The 18,057-nt window shown below is 47.1% G+C and overlaps 2 protein-coding genes across 2 annotated transcripts in view; both read left to right on the forward strand.

Moving 5' to 3' along the window:
- Positions 1-1,711: 1,711 nt before the first annotated feature.
- On the forward strand, positions 1,712-5,864 carry LOC310780767 (kelch repeat and BTB domain-containing protein 12-like; the record flags this gene model as incomplete). Its single annotated transcript, XM_083641271.1, has 9 exons — positions 1,712-1,882; positions 2,125-2,306; positions 2,485-2,617; positions 2,837-3,070; positions 3,186-3,547; positions 3,970-4,243; positions 4,929-5,076; positions 5,187-5,384; positions 5,639-5,864. 9 exons carry the CDS (start codon positions 1,712-1,714, stop codon positions 5,785-5,787), a joined length of 1,851 nt encoding a protein of 616 aa, XP_083497397.1. The 3' UTR covers positions 5,788-5,864.
- Positions 5,865-7,156: 1,292 nt separating this feature from the next.
- LOC310781521 (NUAK family SNF1-like kinase 1) overlaps positions 7,157-18,057 on the forward strand; it is a 19,758-nt gene continuing 8,857 nt past the window's right edge. Inside the window, exons 1-3 of the mRNA XM_083642168.1 lie at positions 7,157-7,524; positions 14,295-14,415; positions 16,075-16,226. Coding sequence (XP_083498294.1) covers positions 7,180-7,524; positions 14,295-14,415; positions 16,075-16,226 — 618 coding nt within the window. The 5' untranslated portion in view covers positions 7,157-7,179. The remainder of the gene's footprint in view (positions 7,525-14,294; positions 14,416-16,074; positions 16,227-18,057) is intronic.

Raw genomic sequence — 18,057 nt, forward strand, 5'->3', positions numbered from 1 at the left:
GCCTGTCCCTGTGTGTGTGTGTGTGTGTGTGTGTGTGTGTGTGTGTGTGTGCACACCAATGTGTACAGTTTGTTGGTGGTTTTCCGAAGAGGCTGAGCCTTGACAACATCAGTAAGGGACAACACAATGTCTAGCATTCAGCATAGCTATTTCTTGTTGTTTTGCTTTCTGCTATCTGGACAAAGGTGTATGGAACTGTTGAGTCATGGTAGAAAACAAATATGTAAACATAGAATATGCTATCAAACAAGTGTGTTGAGGTGCAATGATACATATGCCTACATACAGTATCATTTGTCCACGCAGTTGTCAACATTCTGATCTGCTGATAATGCTTCTGATTGTTTTAGTTCCTATACATGAAATCAACATTTTGTTTAAATTCAGCACATTACACAAACATTGCAGAAAACATTCCTTTTAAAGCCCAGAAATGATAAGAATGACACCCAGTTTGAATACAGCCTGGAAACTCGAACAGACCATGTGCACTTGCTAGTCTATTTAAAACCAGTGAGCAGTTGGCTAGTGCCACACTCTTAAGTCACAGACAGCAAACTGCACAGAAGAGGAGACAGACATGACGGCCAACAAGCAGTCTGTGCAGCGGACTTTGAAAGACCAAAAGTAGCGACATCTCAACACAGACAATCCTGCAAAGCGCTGTGAAGTCCTGGCCCTGGGACATCCTCCGGAAACCGGTATATAGCTCTGTTCTGAGTGCAATTAGCTACTGTAATGGCATGCTTTAGTGACAAAGCTAGCACTCACTCTCTGGAGTGCCTGTGCATGTCTGCCTGGTGTGAGGTTACCTGTGTAGAGCACACTGAGAGTGAGAGTGTGCACGTCATTACCGTCTCCATTACCGTTTGGCGGGTCAGCTGGAGGGGTGAAAGCAGTTAGAGAGACGGGTCAACAAACATGGGCTCAACTGTGAGCCTGGGAGGCTTCTACAACTGGAGCAGGAGGAAGATCACTACTGCTCCTCCTCCCCATCTAGCTAACCTCCCTTTATGCATATGTATTAGTATGACTGAATGCACAAAATATTTGGAACATCTTCCTGATATTGAACGGAAGCCTCTTTTACACAAATCACATCTTAAAAATCCTTCTCTAACTCCTCTGCTTCACTTGATCAACATCTCCTCCTTTGTGATTGATTGGTATCGGGAAATTTAATAGGGAATTCAATAAGGCCAATTGATCAGCCATTTAGATTTTTGCTATATATATATATATTCACATTATGTTCTTAAGGAGTCTGACTTGCTGATGGATGCTTTTGGACCTTTTTGAAAGGTCAGCTCAAATTACAGGCCGTCATCTAAATTCAAATGACAGATCACACAAGTGTTTATGCTGCCAGCATATTTATTTATATTTTTTATCAAAGGATTAAACAATAAATAGAATGTCAAACCCAAAAGATCACTGGGTAAACAAAGTCAGTAGAGCGAGCGATAGTACAGTTATGGATTGAGCCATTATTGATGATGAGCTGAAACGTGTGTGTGTGTGTGTGTGTGTGTGTGTGTGTGTGTGTGTGTGTGTGTGTGTGTGTGTGTGTGTGTGCTCGCGTGCGTGCGTGCTAGCATGTTAGTATTTATCTTATGTTGTATTTCTGCTTATACAGCCTGGTCTTTCTCTCCAGGCCATAGACTGTGCTCCAGGCTGACAGAGGTGGTTCGGCCACCCAGAGCAGAGCTCCATGGAGGCTCCAGCGCTGGACTCAGTTCAGGCAGAGCATGGCTCACTTCTTCTCAGGCAGCTACAGAGGATGAGGGCGGATGAGAAGCTCACTGATGTGGTGCTGCTAGCAGAGGGAGTTCCCTTTCCCTGCCACAGGGTGGTGCTGTCTGCATTCAGCCCTTACTTCCAGGTACTAGGGTTGCTGTGCATAACTTGTACTTGTTCATACAGTAGGCTATTTTGCTGCAAGGTTGCCCCACACAAAAAGGAAGTGATTTGAAATCTGACAGTGCTATTGCAGAATAGATACAGGATGGGGCGACATTTCAACATGATATGCATGTCAACCATCAATACAAGCAAAGCTGCTGTGTCATCACTGTAACTGTATTGTCTTCCTTTATGAATCATTCTGTTCACTCCTGTGTCCAGGCCATGTTTACCTGTGGTCTAAGGGAGACCCGTGGAGGAGAGGTGCCTCTCAGAGACACTCCTGCCCAGAGCCTGCAGCTGGTTCTGGGCTACATGTACCGTGCCGAACTCCCCCTCTCCAACGACAACATCCAGGGAGTGGCTGCTGCTTCCTTCCTGCTCCATGTAGACGGAGCCTTCAGGTGGGTGACGATTCTGCCAGGTAGAACGCCGATCATTAGTCCAGTTAGTATATAATATGAACAGTGGCTGCTCTGCCATTTTGAACCACAAGCCTATGTGAAGGGCAGGGTAGTGAACTAAGTTTGAAGTAACCCTTTTTTTTGCTGCCGTCACCACCTTACTGTGACTGTGCTCCAGGTTGTGTCAAAGTTACATGGAGGCACGTTTGGACCCTTCCAACTGTGTGGGGCTGTACCACTGGGCAAGGGCCCTGGGGGCCACTGGCCTGGCTGAGTGCGCCCTGAGATACCTCTACCAACACTTTGATCAGGTGGGACATTCAGTATTACTGATGTCAAATATCTCAATAGAGCCATTGGACTGAAGACAACACCAGTTATATGGCCTGAAGAATTATAGGGCTTATGATTCATATAAATATACCTGTATATAGTATATACTCTCTCTTATATCCATTTCCACTGTTTCCACTGATATGATTATTCATCCCCATATTGTTTTATCCTCTTCCTCATCTTGCTGTCTGTAGGTGTGCGAGGAAGAGGAAGTGCTGGAGCTCGATGCCCAAAGTCTGGGGGCTCTGCTCGGTTCCGATGACCTCAACATCCCGCAGGAGGAGAGTGTGCTGAAGCTGGTGCTGCGCTGGGTGGAGAGGCGCAGGGGGGACTCACAGAGCGAAGCCCAGGCTGCGGAGTTACTCAGGCGGGTCCGTCTGGAGCTGGTGGATCCCGGATTCCTCCGTAAAGCCAGGAGGAGAAACCCGGTGAGAAGTGAGAGAAGGGTGATATCAAAGTAAAGGGAACTAAAGGACACCTCCTTCACACTGAGTGAGCGAGTAGCGTGAGAGATGATCATACCTCTCTGAATGTATCTCGCAGGTATTGCTTCGGGATGACGAGTGCTTTGGGATGATCGACGCGGCCCTCCAGACCTCGGGTCTCTCTGAGATGGCAGCTCCCCCTCGGCCGGCCCTCCGCTACGGCATGGAGACCACCGACCTGCTGCTCTGCCTGGGTGGGGTGGATGAGACGGGGGTGCCTGCCCGCCGCGGGGGACTCGCCGATCTGAGCTTTTGCTTCGCCCCCCAGGGGAGGCGGACTTACTACATCCCTTCTCCACTGAAGGGCTCTGGAGGCAAGGGCCAGATCACAGCAGGGGCAGTGAGCCGCGAGAGCGGCAGCATCGTGGTGGCCATAGAGGCAGAAGACCAACACAGGATGAAGAGGGTGGACATGTACAGGTTTGTGTGTGTCAGAAGAACAGATAGGATATACCAAATCCACCCTTTGGAACCTGGCACAGCACTCAAAAACAGATCCAAACGGGTGCCCGGGTAGTGCAGCGGGAGATTCCCTGCGTACCCACACGAGGGTCGCAGGTTCGTGCCCCGTGTTGTCTCCGGCTTGGACGGTCGGGCATCCATACAGGCACAATTGGCCATGTCTGTGGGTGGGAAGCCAGATATGTCCTGTTTGCCGCACTAGCGCCTCCTCTGGTTGGTCGGAGCGCCTGTTCGGGGGGAGGGGAACTGGGGGGGAATAGTGTGATCCTCCCACGCTCTACATCCTCCTGGTGAAACTCAGAATTGGCAAAGAAAATTGGGGAGACCCATCCGTAAAAAAGAGATCCAAACTGTGTAGCTGCCTGTGTGTGTTGTTCCAGGTTTGACCGTTCAGAGAAGAGCAGCTGGGCGGAGCTGTGCACTGCAGCGTACAGGGACATGTATGCTTTAGGGCTGCTGGGCGACTGCGTCTATCTGATCGGTGGTCAGATGAAAGTGCGGAACCAGTACGTGATCACAGACAGCGTGGAGAGATGGTCGCTGAAGAGAGGAGGCAGCTGGCTGAGCTTCGCCCCTCTGCCTCTGCCCCTCGCCTGCCACTGTGCCGTCAGTCTGAAGGAGCACCTCTATGTGCTGGGCGGCTGGACACCGCAGGTATGTAAACAGACGTCAGGCAGTCAATCCCACTTGTTATTGTTGGGCAGCGGGATGACGTGGTGAAGTGTCCCTATTGGAAGTGTCCTTGGGAAATGCACTGTATCTCTACCAGATGTGGCCATGTTGTGTAGCTGATCTTTAGAGCGGTGGTTCTCAAAGTGGGGTCCGGGGACCCCCCCCCCCCCCCCCCCCCCCCCCCCCAGGGGTCCTCGAGGGGGTTCCAGGGGTTCCCCAGCAAAAAGGGGGATCGTTTATTTTCACTTGAATTCCATCTATAAGTAACACAATGACATGAATGTGTGACTATTTTGGTCATGGGCTTCATACACTTTCTCTAATAAAACATCTAAAAGCAAAAATCTGATCACATGGGGGACCCTGGGACAAAATCTTATCAAATGGGGTTCGTGGTCTAATTTGTGTCAGTTTAGGGGTCCATGTGAAGAAGTTTGAGAACCACAGCTGTAGTAGAGCCAGGCAGGCGAGTGAAAATACATTTTCTTTACAAAGATGAATAAAGTTTCACATTATTATTTAAAGCAGCAGTCAGGTGGTATTGCATGATTCACTGTAACTTGTTGCCTCAGTTCACCATCATCGGATACAACTTGGTGTTTCTTGTTTATCACCCAATTTAATTTGGCTTCCTCCTTCCTTCTGACTCTCTCCTGTCCTCCCTCAGGACCAGCCGGACGATGAGCCAGACCGGCTGAGTAACCGTGTGTTTCAGTTTGACCCAGGCAGGGACCGCTGGAGAGAGTGTGCCAGGATGAATTACTCCAGGTACCGCTGTGGCTCGGCCGTTCTCAATGGCGAGATCTACATACTAGGTCAGACTACTGTACATAAACAAGAAAGGCTGATATTCAGAACTATATATTTTGCACGGCGAAGAATGGAGCAAGACGCTGTGTGGTGTGTGTGCCCTTGCGTTCTTCAGGTGGTATAGGATGTGATGGAGAGGACCGTGGCCAGTCTCGCCGCTGCCTGAGCTCTGTGGAGGTCTACAACCCAGAGACGGACACCTGGAGGCCAGGGCCGACCCTGCCCGCCTCCCTACTCTCCCTCCGAACCAACGCCTCCAATCTGGGAGTAGTGGAGGGCAAGCTTTACCTCTGTGGATACTACAAGGTTGCCGGTCAGTCAGCGAATTCCTTTCAATGAGTTTCCCCAACAGCTTGTTTTTTGTGGTCTCTCAGACTTTATGAATCAGTTCAACCCGACTGTGAAAATGGATATCACATGTAGTCCAAGTAATGCTGGCTGAAATGCATCATGTTGCAAAAATACAAGGCACACGAGACTCCGTGTGACTCAGGGGATAACTGATTATGAAGCATACAGGAATTAGATTTTTCTCACAGAACACTTTGTCCCATGACTTTGTCCCAGGCCGTCATGAGATCATCACCAAGGAGATCCTGGAGCTGGACCCGGCGGACAACGTGTGGACGGTGGTGGAGAGACGAGCGGCTATGCACGACAGCTACGATGTCTGTCTGGTGGCCAACCTCAACCCGCGGGACCTCTTCACACCCTGAATCAGATACTCCTGACTGCAGACCAGCAACACCAGAGCCATGGGAACCCAGCTTCAGTCTGTTCAACCTCATACAGTTTTGCCTTTATCCAAATGTGGTCATTGACTCCCTGGACTGCACATGTCAACCCCTGTCTGTACTGTTGGGGTGTGGGGTGTGGGGTGTGTGTGTGTGTGTGTGTGGGGGGGGGGGCTTTGGGGGAAGGGGGGCAAAGAAACACAGACTTTCTCTCCCCCAAACAATAGCCAATGCATTCCTTTAGATTCCCATTGAAATGTCTGGAAGGAGTTAGTTTTTTGCCTTTTCAAACCATATTCTTTTGGAAATGTAATCCTAAGTGAAAAATGGTATCTAAAGGTTGTATGAGGCTAACGAATGGATGGCCCTAAAGTTAAAGCAGCTTATGCGTAATGATAGATCAGTATCCTATAATTTTCTTGGCTGAATTGAAATTGAATTAAACAAGAAAAAAGAAGGAACCAGCTGCAGTGCGTCAAACTATAATTACACCCTTTCTCTGACTTCAAAGCTTTTGGAACCACTTTCTCCTATAGGTTTTTGTTTTCACTGTGTCTCCAAAGTCTTTCCCAGAATGTATTTCCCTGAGCGCAACGCATCATGGCGATGCGTCAACAAACATGTCTCATTTGAAGTGGTGACTTCAGGGTGAGTGTCTGACTCGCCGCATGCCATTCCAAACATTCCCATCTCCCCGCTTTCCTGCTGTCGAGCCGGTCATTTGAGGGACGGAAAACCCAGAATGCTCCTAAATTAGTGTGACGCGCCTGCATGAGGCTATGAGAGAGCTGGCATTTGGTATGAGTGAGGTGGCTCCGCCCAGCGCTCCAGCCCATGTGGTTTTCATCGCTCCTGTTGCTGACGGCCCGGCCACATCTACGCGTCGTTTGACGCGGGGCTGACGCTGCTGCCCATCCACTTTGTATTGGAACATGCTGCTCGACGCCTCGCAAAGCATGCTGGGAGACCAGACGACGCGTGCAGCATGTTCCAATACAAAGTGGATGGGCAGCAGCGTCAGCCCCGCGTCAAACGACGCGTAGATGTGGCTGGGCCGTGAGTAGAGAGGGAGAGGAGGAGGAGAGAGAGAGGAGGACACTCGAGGTAGCCGAATTGGATGGATGCGCAAAGACGTATATATCCGCTCTTCACAGACACATAATAACGCCTCTTCTGGATCTCTTCGCTACAGAACAATTGTTTGTTAATTTTTAAGCCCATTACTAGCTTAGCTACTTTGCGACTTGGAGCACTCTATATGGGCAACCTGATTGGAACGAACAAGCGCCTGTGCTGCCTTTGTTCAAAGTGATCGGGGGGGCGCACGGCACGGCAGGCTGTTTCTGACAGGTGCGCACGGTGCGCAGAGAGAGAATGGGCAGACGTGACGCGGACAGCCGAGGCGCAATGAACACCAGCGACCGCTCCGAGCTCGGGTGTCTGCATGACAGCGCGTCCACCGGCAACGACACCGGCGACGAGTCCCCGTCCCCGACGCTCGCCAGCCGCCGTGCCTGTAGAAGCGCGGACAGGCGGCAGCTGCGCGGCGCAGACATGGACGCAGCGGGCCCGGCGGCAACGACGCCCAGCGCCCCGCTGGAAGTGAAAAAGCACCAGCACAAACACAACTTGAAACACCGCTACGAGGTGATGGAGACGCTGGGTAAAGGCACCTACGGCAAAGTGAAGAAGGCTGTGGAGAGGTCAACCCTAAAGACAGTGAGTCAGTGCTGCTGCTGCTGAACATCATGCAAAAAGCAAAATGTTATTTGAAGAGCTACCTAGACCTAGCCTCGATCTGATTTAAAAGTGCATTCTGAATTTAATAGCATTTAATGTAAAATGCAAAATGTAAGGCTAGTCAACCATTTAAACATATGTTTACAACATATTTGGCTTTACTGACAAACACTGAGATTTATAGAAGTAATAAGATGCTCCTCCTGCTTTTGACTGTCCAGGGGGTCTCTCAGGACTGTTGTTCACTCAGCCTATTCAGCAGTCTCCTGTGTGTGTGTGTGTGTGTGTGTGTGTGTGTGTGTGTGTGTGTGTGTGTGTGTGTGTGTGTGTGTGTGTGTGTGTGTGTGTGTGTGTGTGTGTGTGAGAAATGTTGGCCATTGTGATTAAATATTAACAATGAGGTGGTGGAGTTAAGAGCAGTGATGGTGTGTGTGTGTGTGTGTGTGTGTGTGTGTGTGTGTGTGTGTGTGTGTGCGTGCGTGCGTGCGTGCGTGTGCGTGCGCGTGCTTGTGTGTGTGTGTGTGTGTGTGTGCGCGCGCGCGTGCGTGCGTGTGTGTTTGTGGGTGAGCTCATGGGCTGATTCTGGACCCACTTCTTCCTTCCTGTGTTGCCAAGGCTGAGATGCCTTTGGTGTGACTCACTCCACACTTGAACAAGGGGATAAAGTTGCTACAAGAGGTCTCCTCCAATAGGTGTCATTAAACCCAAGTTGAACGTTTTTCACATTCTGAACATCCAGGTTAAAAATACAGTTAATTGCTGCCAGAATATTTGGATTAAGCGTGAGTTTATGTCTGCAGTCAGGCCTTAATCCCTCACTCTCTCTGCTGTGATCTGTGAACACAAAGAGACACATTCCCCCGTGAGCGCTGAGCCTGAATGGCGGCCCTTCTGTTTTTTTAGTAAACAAACATCCTGTAATAAGGATAATCTGTTTGCAATCAGATTGAGGAATTGAGACTAGCACAATTACCTCCATCTGCCTATACCGCTTAACCCTGAGACCTCCTGCATCCACCAGATACGAACAGGGGGAGAGAAAGAACGCTCAAGTCCACTGAGACTGATGGAAGAATATACAGAGAGAGGGCAGCAGTGTGCGCGTGTGTGTGTGTGTGTGTGTGTGTGCGTGCGTGTGCGCGTGTGTGTGTGTGTGCGTGAGAGAGAGAGAGAGGTGACTGGGGTTGGGGGCGACAAGGGAAGGGAAAAGGTTGAATTCCTTGAGCCAGAAGCCAGCGCATACCAAGGATTCTTTGAAACAAAACGGACATTATTTTTGGAAACAAGACCAGGGAGCTGTTGTCTGAGGGGTGGGGGGGGGGGTTGAGTGGGGGGGAGAGGAGGCAGAGGAGGAGACAGTTTTCGAGTAGGGACGAGGAGGACGAGGAGGAGGAGGAGAGAGGAGGCGATAGTAATGTTTTCTTTTTCTTTTAGAGTCGACTCTGGATTGTCGCTGTAAAACATTGCTGTGTGTGTCCAAATCATATCTCGGTATTTTTAGGCTGAATGGCGATACACGATACCTCTGTATTTTTTTTAATAAAGTGTGCTAAATGTTCATTTATCATTTGTAAGTCAAAGCCACATGTGAGATGTCACTTTTATTAAAACAAGACTGTGATAAAAAAATAAAATGCAAAGACAGGGTTTCCTTCCCAGACTATTCATGTTTTAGATTTTTGATAAATAGTCTAATGATCACTCAGTAATGTGGATAGATTGACTATGTGCGTAAAGGCAAATAATAGAACAGAACAGTACGTTCATATACAGTATCTAATCTCATATCACAATATTGTTATAACTTCGATGTGTTGCCCAGCCCTAGCTGTAGGTCACTTTCACTGACTCCGGATCTGAATCAAATCTGTATAATTGCTTGTCTTGTGGCGTCAAGTTTGGAGTCTGGACACTGTATGTACTGATTGACCCTTTGGTAATGTAGACGGACAGTTTAGGGCTGTGTGTGTGTGTGCGCGCGTGTGTGTGTGTGTGTGTGTGTGTGTGTGTATGTGTGTGTGTGTGTGTGTGTAAGTAAGTCACTGGATGGCGAGGCCAACAGTATTTGGCAAGGGGTCTTATAATCCCGCTGTTAATCGTTCACAGATGCATTGTGGGGTCTTTAGTGATGATCAGACTCTCGGGATGTGTGTGTGTGACGTGTGTGTGTGTGTGTGTGTGTGTGTGTGTGTGTGGGTGTGTGTGTGTGTGTGTGAGTTGCAAGTCGTCTGTGGGAATATTGGAACGGGAAGTAACTAAGTGGTCTGAGGCTGACCCCCGGACCCCCACCCCCAACCGCCCGACCACCATGGCTACACACACTTACACACAAACCACCTGCCACAAGTGATCGCTGTCTGAAGATATGTGCAGTGGAGAAACATTGTTTTCAAGAGCCAGCCAAAGCCAATGGAGCCACAGCAAGAACGAAAATACGTTTTTTTTTTACATGTACCATCGGCCTAGAATGTACGTAAGTACATAAGGGCTTTAAAATGAATTACAAGCAAACGATAGGGGAATTAAGAATGAACTCTGTTGGAGATTTGGCACTACATCGCATCACTTAACCGTATCTGTATGTATGTTCAATTATCTATGTTAACTCCAACTAACTCACCTAGTTTCATCCGAGTGACACAAACAGCTACTTGTGTGTCCTACATGCGTCCGGTTACAATGTGGCATTTTAGGGTCAGACTCTCACAGCACAGTTATTTGGATGAACAACAATGTAACATTGTTTGTGAGTGCAACGGATACTTTTTAGCACCGCACTCACATACTCTTACCCACGCGCAAAACACCCATAGACACACATACACTCTCTCCCTCTCTCTCTCTCTTCCTCTCTCTCTCTCATCCTCTCTCTTGCAAAATACTGGCCTTTTGTCCTGAGGTGACACACTTTAACTACATTAGCCTCACCTACATCCTTCCTGTCACTAACTCCCCTGCTCCCTCTGCATCCCTGTAGGTGATTTTGTGGTCGTTGGACCCAGCAGGTATTTAGGTCAGACAGCCTTTTACGAGCATGTAAGCTCACACATCTCTTAATAGTCCACCGAGCTTGGAATAATGCCATCCAGCCGACAGCCACGGAAGATCTACGACCTACCGTAATCTCCAAACCAAGACCTGTACCTCTGCTGTGGCACCGTTCCCACATCAAGTCCTCATACTCGAGACATTTCAGTACAGAAATATTCAAAACCGGAATAGTCTTCACAGGATAGCATCCCACTTCGACGTCAGCTATGAAGAATCACGTCTCGCATCCAGAACCCATTTCCTGGAGTTCCCCTGGAGTGTGTGTGAGTGTGTGTGTGTGTGTTACATAATGATTTGCAGTTCAGAGAGCATGTGAATTGTGTCGTCTGGTGTCTCGAAGTTCTTTCCGTCAGCTGAGAATGCTGAAGTTGTGACCCAGCAGAAAGGCCTGCTGGCCCGCCATGTTCACATTACAGGCAAATCTGATTTGCTGATAAAGTCATTAATCATCATTATCTTGATTGGTTTCCCAAATCTGATTTGGGAGTGTGTCCGCACTGCCACAAATCTGATTCTCAAGTCGGATCTGTGTGTCCAGACCTAAACAGCCTATCTGCATGGGTTGCTATGGTAACGATGTGGGCGTCAGTAAATACGTACGTTGGTGACGTGGTTTTCCTGCGCAGAAGCATTTGATGACAAGTTGCGAGTGACGTTCAAATCAGATTTGGTGGATCTGCGCATCCACACTGAAGTCACATCAGTCGAAAGCAGATTGGAAAGTACCTCCATATGTGGTTTGGGACAAGTGACACAAATCAGACTTGGAGCGTCCAGACTCATAAAACCAATCTGGATAAAGTCATTAATAGGTCACTAAAGTTCACAAATCAGATTTGGCCTCCTAGTCTGAACATGGCCGACATGCAGGGATTGACCATGGACCGTAAATAATATAGACGTAGTTGGTTACCGTGATGTCACCAATTGGTTTTTGGACTCCCGTTTAGAAGCCTAGTGTGGCCTGTCGCCATCTTGGGGTCCTTGCGCAGCTCGCACGAGACGGCACGAGACGACGACGGGTTTCCGAGAGCGGCAGCTCCGCCTGCTATTGGTCCGTTATCGGCAAGCTGCCCGATCACTGGACAGGTAACCTGTCAATCACCCCCAAAACATAGTCTTTTCTCTCGTCTATTTTACTCTACATGGGCGAGTTATATAAGAATTCACCCCCCGTACAGTTGTTATGAAAGGTGAAATTAGCTATAGCTATTTTCCTTCAAAAACACTGCTATGTGCATTTTGGATTGATATTTCATCGTGAGGTGACTCCCCGAAGCACAACGTGTATTTTAGCGCCGTGAGATGTGTGTTTTAGCGGATTTTTAACAGCGATACCATTGGCTTCCATTCTATGGCGATAATTACTAACTTCACGACTGTATCTTACTGTATACTGCTTGGACAATGCCGGTAAAGGCAGGGGGTATCTTGGCTATGTGGGGGGGATGTGGCAAATGAGCTAAACTTAAAAAAAAAGTGGTGTATCCCTTTAAATAATCACCTCAAATACCCAGGGATTCTGTGCACGCGTGATTGTGTGTGTGTGTGTGTGTGTGTGTGTGTGTGTGTGATTGTGTGTGTGTGTGTGTGTGTGTGTGTGTGTGTGTGTGTGTGTGTGTGTGTGTGTGTGTGTGTGTGTGTGTGTGTGTGTGTGTGTGATTGCATATCTACAGTATGCATCTTTGCTTCTATGTATGCTTGGCCCCTCTTTAAATGAGCTGATATAATGTGGGACAGATGGGACAGATATAATGTGGGACAGATGTAATGTAATGTGGGACAGATGTAATGTAATGTAATGTAATGTGGGACTGATATAATGTGGGACAGATGGGACTGATATAATGTAATGTAATGTGGGACAGATATAATGTAATGTAATGTGGGACAGATATAATGTGGGACAGATGGGACTGATATAATGTGGGACAAATGGGACTGATATAATGTGGGACAGATGGGACAGATGTAATGTAATGTAATGTGGGACAGATATAATGTAATGTAATGTGGGACAGATATAATGTGGGACAGATGGGACTGATATAATGTGGGACAGATGTAATGTAATGTAATGTGGGACAGATATAATGTGGGACAGATGGGACAGATATAATGTGGGACAGATGGGACTGATATAATGTGGGACAGATGTAATGTAATGTAATGTGGGACAGATATAATGTAATATAATGTGGGACAGATGGGACAGATATAATGTGGGACAGATGGGACTGATATAATGTGGGACAGATGGGACTGATATAATGTGGGACAGATGGGACTGATATAATGTGGGACAGATGGGACAGATATAATGTGGGACAGATGGGACTGATATAATGTGGGACAGATGGGACTGATATAATGCGGGACAGATGGGACTGATATAATGTGGGACAGATGGGACAGATATAATGTGGGACAGATGGGACAGATATAATGTGGGACAGATGGGACAGATATAATGTGGGACAGATGGGGGGAAATGAGTTAAGTGGCGAGTGGTCAGGTTTGCACAGGAATTAATTAAGGAGGAATCTGTTGCTGGAACTGAATCCTCAGTGAAAACGGACAAACAACAACATACACAGTATCGCCATGGTAATGTCTGTCCCCATATAACCTATAACACTGCTTTCTTGGATTCCAGACCCCCCCCCCCCCTCCCAGATTTTCCCTTCATTTTCTTCCCAATTGTTCCTTGGCCAATTCCCTGCTAGGGTAGCCTGGCATCGCCGAACCAATTCACATTGCACTGCATTGCATCTGCAAAATGCAAATGCTGCCACAGCATGACAGCAAATGAAAATGAGCTAGCTGGTAGCTACATGTAGCATCAGGTTCTGCAGGCTACTGCTAGGGTGCCCCGGTCGTTGCTTCCTCTTATACATGTGCAATCGTGAGCCACTTTTTTTCATCTGACAACGAGGGGTTTCACCGGGGGGACGTAGCATGTGGGGGGATCATGCTATTCCCCTCAGTTCTCCTCCCCCCTCCCCCCGAACAGGACCCCAACCGACCAGAGGAAGCACTAGTGCAGCGACTGACGCATAACCTTAATCCGGCTTCCCACCTGCAGACATGGCCAATTGTGTCTGTATGGACGCCCGACCAAGCCGGAGGTAACACGTGGGTTCGAACCTGCGACCCTCATGTTGGTAGGCAGGGAATCTACTGCTGCAGTACCCGAACCCCCCAAAGTTTGTAGTTTTTAACCGTCCACACTCCATTGGACTGACCCACATATCAGTTGAACTTTGTAACATGTATAGAGACACTGCGGAGCGCGGCATCATTCAGAAACCACGCCCAAAACGGGGGAAAACACAAACTCCCGTCCAATCCTGGCGTTCTCCTATGTCGCGTGCATGATCGGGTCTTGCACAAAAAGATCGTATATACGGAAGATGAACACTCCAACGTACTTCATTGACAGCAACATCCACATTTTTCTTCTCGCCAATTCTCAATGGCTTCCTTGTTTTCCTCAGGAGTACAAAAAAACTTTAACTGGCGATTTTTAACATTTTGTTGTCTGCGCAGCCCACCACACAACAGCTTTTAGCTATGTTTAATTCAAGGAAAATGACGCTGGCGTGTGGAAATGAACGGAGCTTTTCCCCCGTGATGGGCGTGGCCTATTTCATGCAGTTTCGCTATAGACTCAACAGTGCGTCCTGTGTGTTTCTCAGGTGGCCATCAAGTCTCTCCGCAAGGAGCGAATCACTGATGACCTTGACAGAGTTCACATCCAGAGAGAGATCGAGATCACCTCCTCCCTCAAGCACGCCAACATCATACGCTTCCATGAGGGTGAGTTCACCAGCGCACGTACACACGCACGCACACGCACACACACACACACACACACACACACACACACACACACACACACACGCACGCGCACACACACACAAGCCCCAAGAGCCTGAACAGCACTGGTTGCATCTGTGGCAGATTGAACACAGCAAGATTACATAGGCTCCTTGCCAAATAGACTCTTGGCCTTAGAAGATGCCACAGAGACTAGCCCCCCCCCCCCCCCCCCCCCCCCCACACACACACACACACACACACACACACACACACACACACACACACACGCACACACACACACACACACACACAGAACAGTCCTGAACTGTGCCTGTCTGTTAGCAGCACGGTACATACAGTGTCCAGACAGAGTGGAGTGTACAAAGTGTACAGAGCCGTATCATATGGTTGCAGAGATCATTCACAAACACGAGACAAAAGGACAAGTCATACGGATTTGATTCAGAATCCGTTACAGTTCAGATTAGTGAGCTCATGTAATCAGAGCTGCTCCTTTTTCTCCACCTCGGCCATCATTTTCCCACATTAGTCACATGACACACACAGACACACACACACACACACACACACACACACACACACACACACACACACACACACACACATATCAATGCATACCAGTGTTGATTTTGTTGAGGAAAACTATGACGAAAAATGTACGTCGACTACCTATTTTCACTGATAAAAACTAAACCTATGAAGGATACAAATGACTAAAATGTGACTAAAACTAATAAGCAATTTAGTCTAAAGACTCAAGGTCCTTACACATCGTGAGCGTTTTTTTCATGGGATTAATTCGCACGTCAATAATATTTACCAAACCTATATCAGTCAATGCAACCGTGCATACCAACGGTGAAGTTTCGCTGAGCGTTATTGCGGCGTTTATTTTTCCGAACCACGGTCGATTTTTCAGAAATTCGCTTCCGACGTGTACACATCTGTGGCTGTGATTGACAGGTGGGTCAAAACTCGCATCGCAATTTTGTGCCGTATATTCACATCGCTCTTGATGTGTAAGGACCTTAAGACTAACCAAATCTAAAATAGCTGCCAAAGTTAACACTGATGGGAGAGTCTAGGCTAGAGCTATCAAACTGGTAAGGAATCCGGATATTACACAAGTAAAAGTGTTAAGAGTTAAATGTAGCTTTATGAATTTCAACACTTGATACAACCTGTCTGTCAACCTTGATTCCAATTACCAATACCTGTATTGGCCTAACTGAATTAGTTTAAAGACAGAAAACATTTTGACTAGAAGTAATGACTAAAGTTGACTAAAATGTAATGGCTTTTCGTCGACTAAACCTGGACTAAGATGTTTTGCGTTGTCGTCGACTAAAACTGTCAAGGATAGAAATGGCTAAAATGTGACTCAAACTAATAAAGCGTTTTCGTCCAAAGACTAAGACTAAATCTAAAATAGCTGCCAAAATTAACACTGATGCATACAAATGAAAAGACCTTAATAATTGTGCTATAATAATTGCAACAACAACAACAACAAAATCAATGTATCTCTGCTAAATGTACGTTTTTATTTATCCAAGTTCCCCATCCGTCAACACACACATAACTACATGTGCATGCAGTGAACTGTATTCTAAATGTGTCCCGTGTCGTCTGCAGTGTTCGAGAGTCGGGATAAGATAGTGATAGTGATGGAGTACGCCAGCAGAGGAGAGCTGTATGATTACGTCCATGAGAGGAGAAGACTGCCAGAAACAGAAGCCAGAGATATCTTCCGACAAATCACCTCGGCTGTGCACTACTGCCACAAGGTTGGCGCACATATGTACACACACACACACACACACACACACACACACACACACACACACACAGTCCATCACGCAATCTATTTATCAGAGTATTTGCAAAGAACTGTAGTTATAAATCCTGGAACCCACAGGCAGGCACGTGCATGCAGCAGTACTTAGAGGTTCCAACGAGCGAATACAGCAGTACCGCTAAATCCACTCAATCCTCGTCCTAATCCTGCAGGAAAAGTTGACGGGAGTTTTCCGATGTCTCTGGGTTAAGAGCGCATTACGCCTTGTTTCGTTTCTTGTTTGCAGTCACGCTCACACACTGACACACATAATATTACAAACACGTTGTTCAAATGAACTCCCTTCCCTGTCCAAGTGTGTCCTGGCAAAGGGACACATTTCTCTTTGTTTTTATTGCAGTTACAGTTCACAGCCATACCCGAAAAATAAGACTTGGGAAACGGTGAAATCCTATTATACAGAACTGCCTTACAATAAATCGAAAGATGCAGTATTTACCTTGGCGAGGCGCTGATGAAATACTGTAAATGCATGCGTGCTGTGCACATACACTCTTAAATCGTTGAGCAGAGTAAGCAGATGACAGAAATAGTTTTCGCCCTCATATAATTCTTATCTTGGCACGTTGAGCTTTCTGAGTAAATTATTCCTTTATCAAAGTACCATATTAAATTCAGGAATGAAGCCCATCATTTGGCTGTTTTGGAAGTGCATTTTGGGCCGCTCGTGCCCGACCTCAAACGTTGTTCCAAAATAGACCTGAATGTTCCAGCATGTGTGAATTATTTAATCGGATGTTTCTGATGTGTGTGTGCAAGCCAAGGCTCACATCGAAGTGTTTCAGCTTAAGAGGGAGAATGAACAATTTGCTACTTTTTTCCATTGATTCTAATAAAAAAAAGAAAAAGAATGGCAATCTAACTACATGGCAGACATACCCGAAAAATAAGACTTGGGAAACCCCTAACCCCTAACTACATTAGGGGTGGGGAAAAAAATTATACGCCATAGTATCGCGATATTTTGCCTGACGATATTGTATCGATATTTGGACGCCAAGTATCGATATAAAAAAAAAAAAAAAAAAAAAATTGCAGGCCATGCCATGCCAGGCCACCGGGCATCTGCCCGAAGCGCCCGATGGTGCAGTCCGTGCCTGCAGTGGCGTATTGAGTCCAGAGAAGCTTAATAATGTAGCCTACATGTGGGGCAAAAACAAAACAAAACAAAAAAACACTGCATGTTTTACTTTCGGTGAGGTCAAGGAAAAGGTAGGAAAAGGAGTTAGGAGTGACAATATATCGAAATATCGCAATATTCAATATATCGCAATACTAGCACATCGCAATATCGCAATACTATCGTATCGTGACTCAAGTATCGTTTTAGTATCGTATCGTGGGCATCTGGTGATTCCCACCCCTATTGTACATGCATGTATGCTTTTATTTATTTATTTATTTATTTATTTATATACTCATTTATTTATTTACCTTTTCTTTCTCGTTCTCTTTATCTTGCCTATGCACTGTTTTATACACATGCACACGCATGCTTACATACATATACTGTACACAAAACAATGGCGAAGGTCGCGGGTCATTTCCTCCACTGAAGTGTTCTTAAAAGGGCGCAATTAGTGGAAGAAAGGAGGCTATTCTGGCTCGTTAGGCAGAGGGCTGTGTGAGAAGCTGACAGCAGTGTTTTAAGTTCCCCCTGAGTCACACCGGCTCCTGGGTGGTCGGTGGCAGTAGTCTATGGCAGCCTTGTCTCCTCGTCTGAATTGCTCCCTACTCCATGCCAGCGAAAGTCTGCGGGA

This window comes from Poromitra crassiceps, assembly GCF_964638095.1.
Source record: "Poromitra crassiceps genome assembly, chromosome: 8".
NCBI lineage: Eukaryota > Metazoa > Chordata > Actinopteri > Beryciformes > Melamphaidae > Poromitra > Poromitra crassiceps.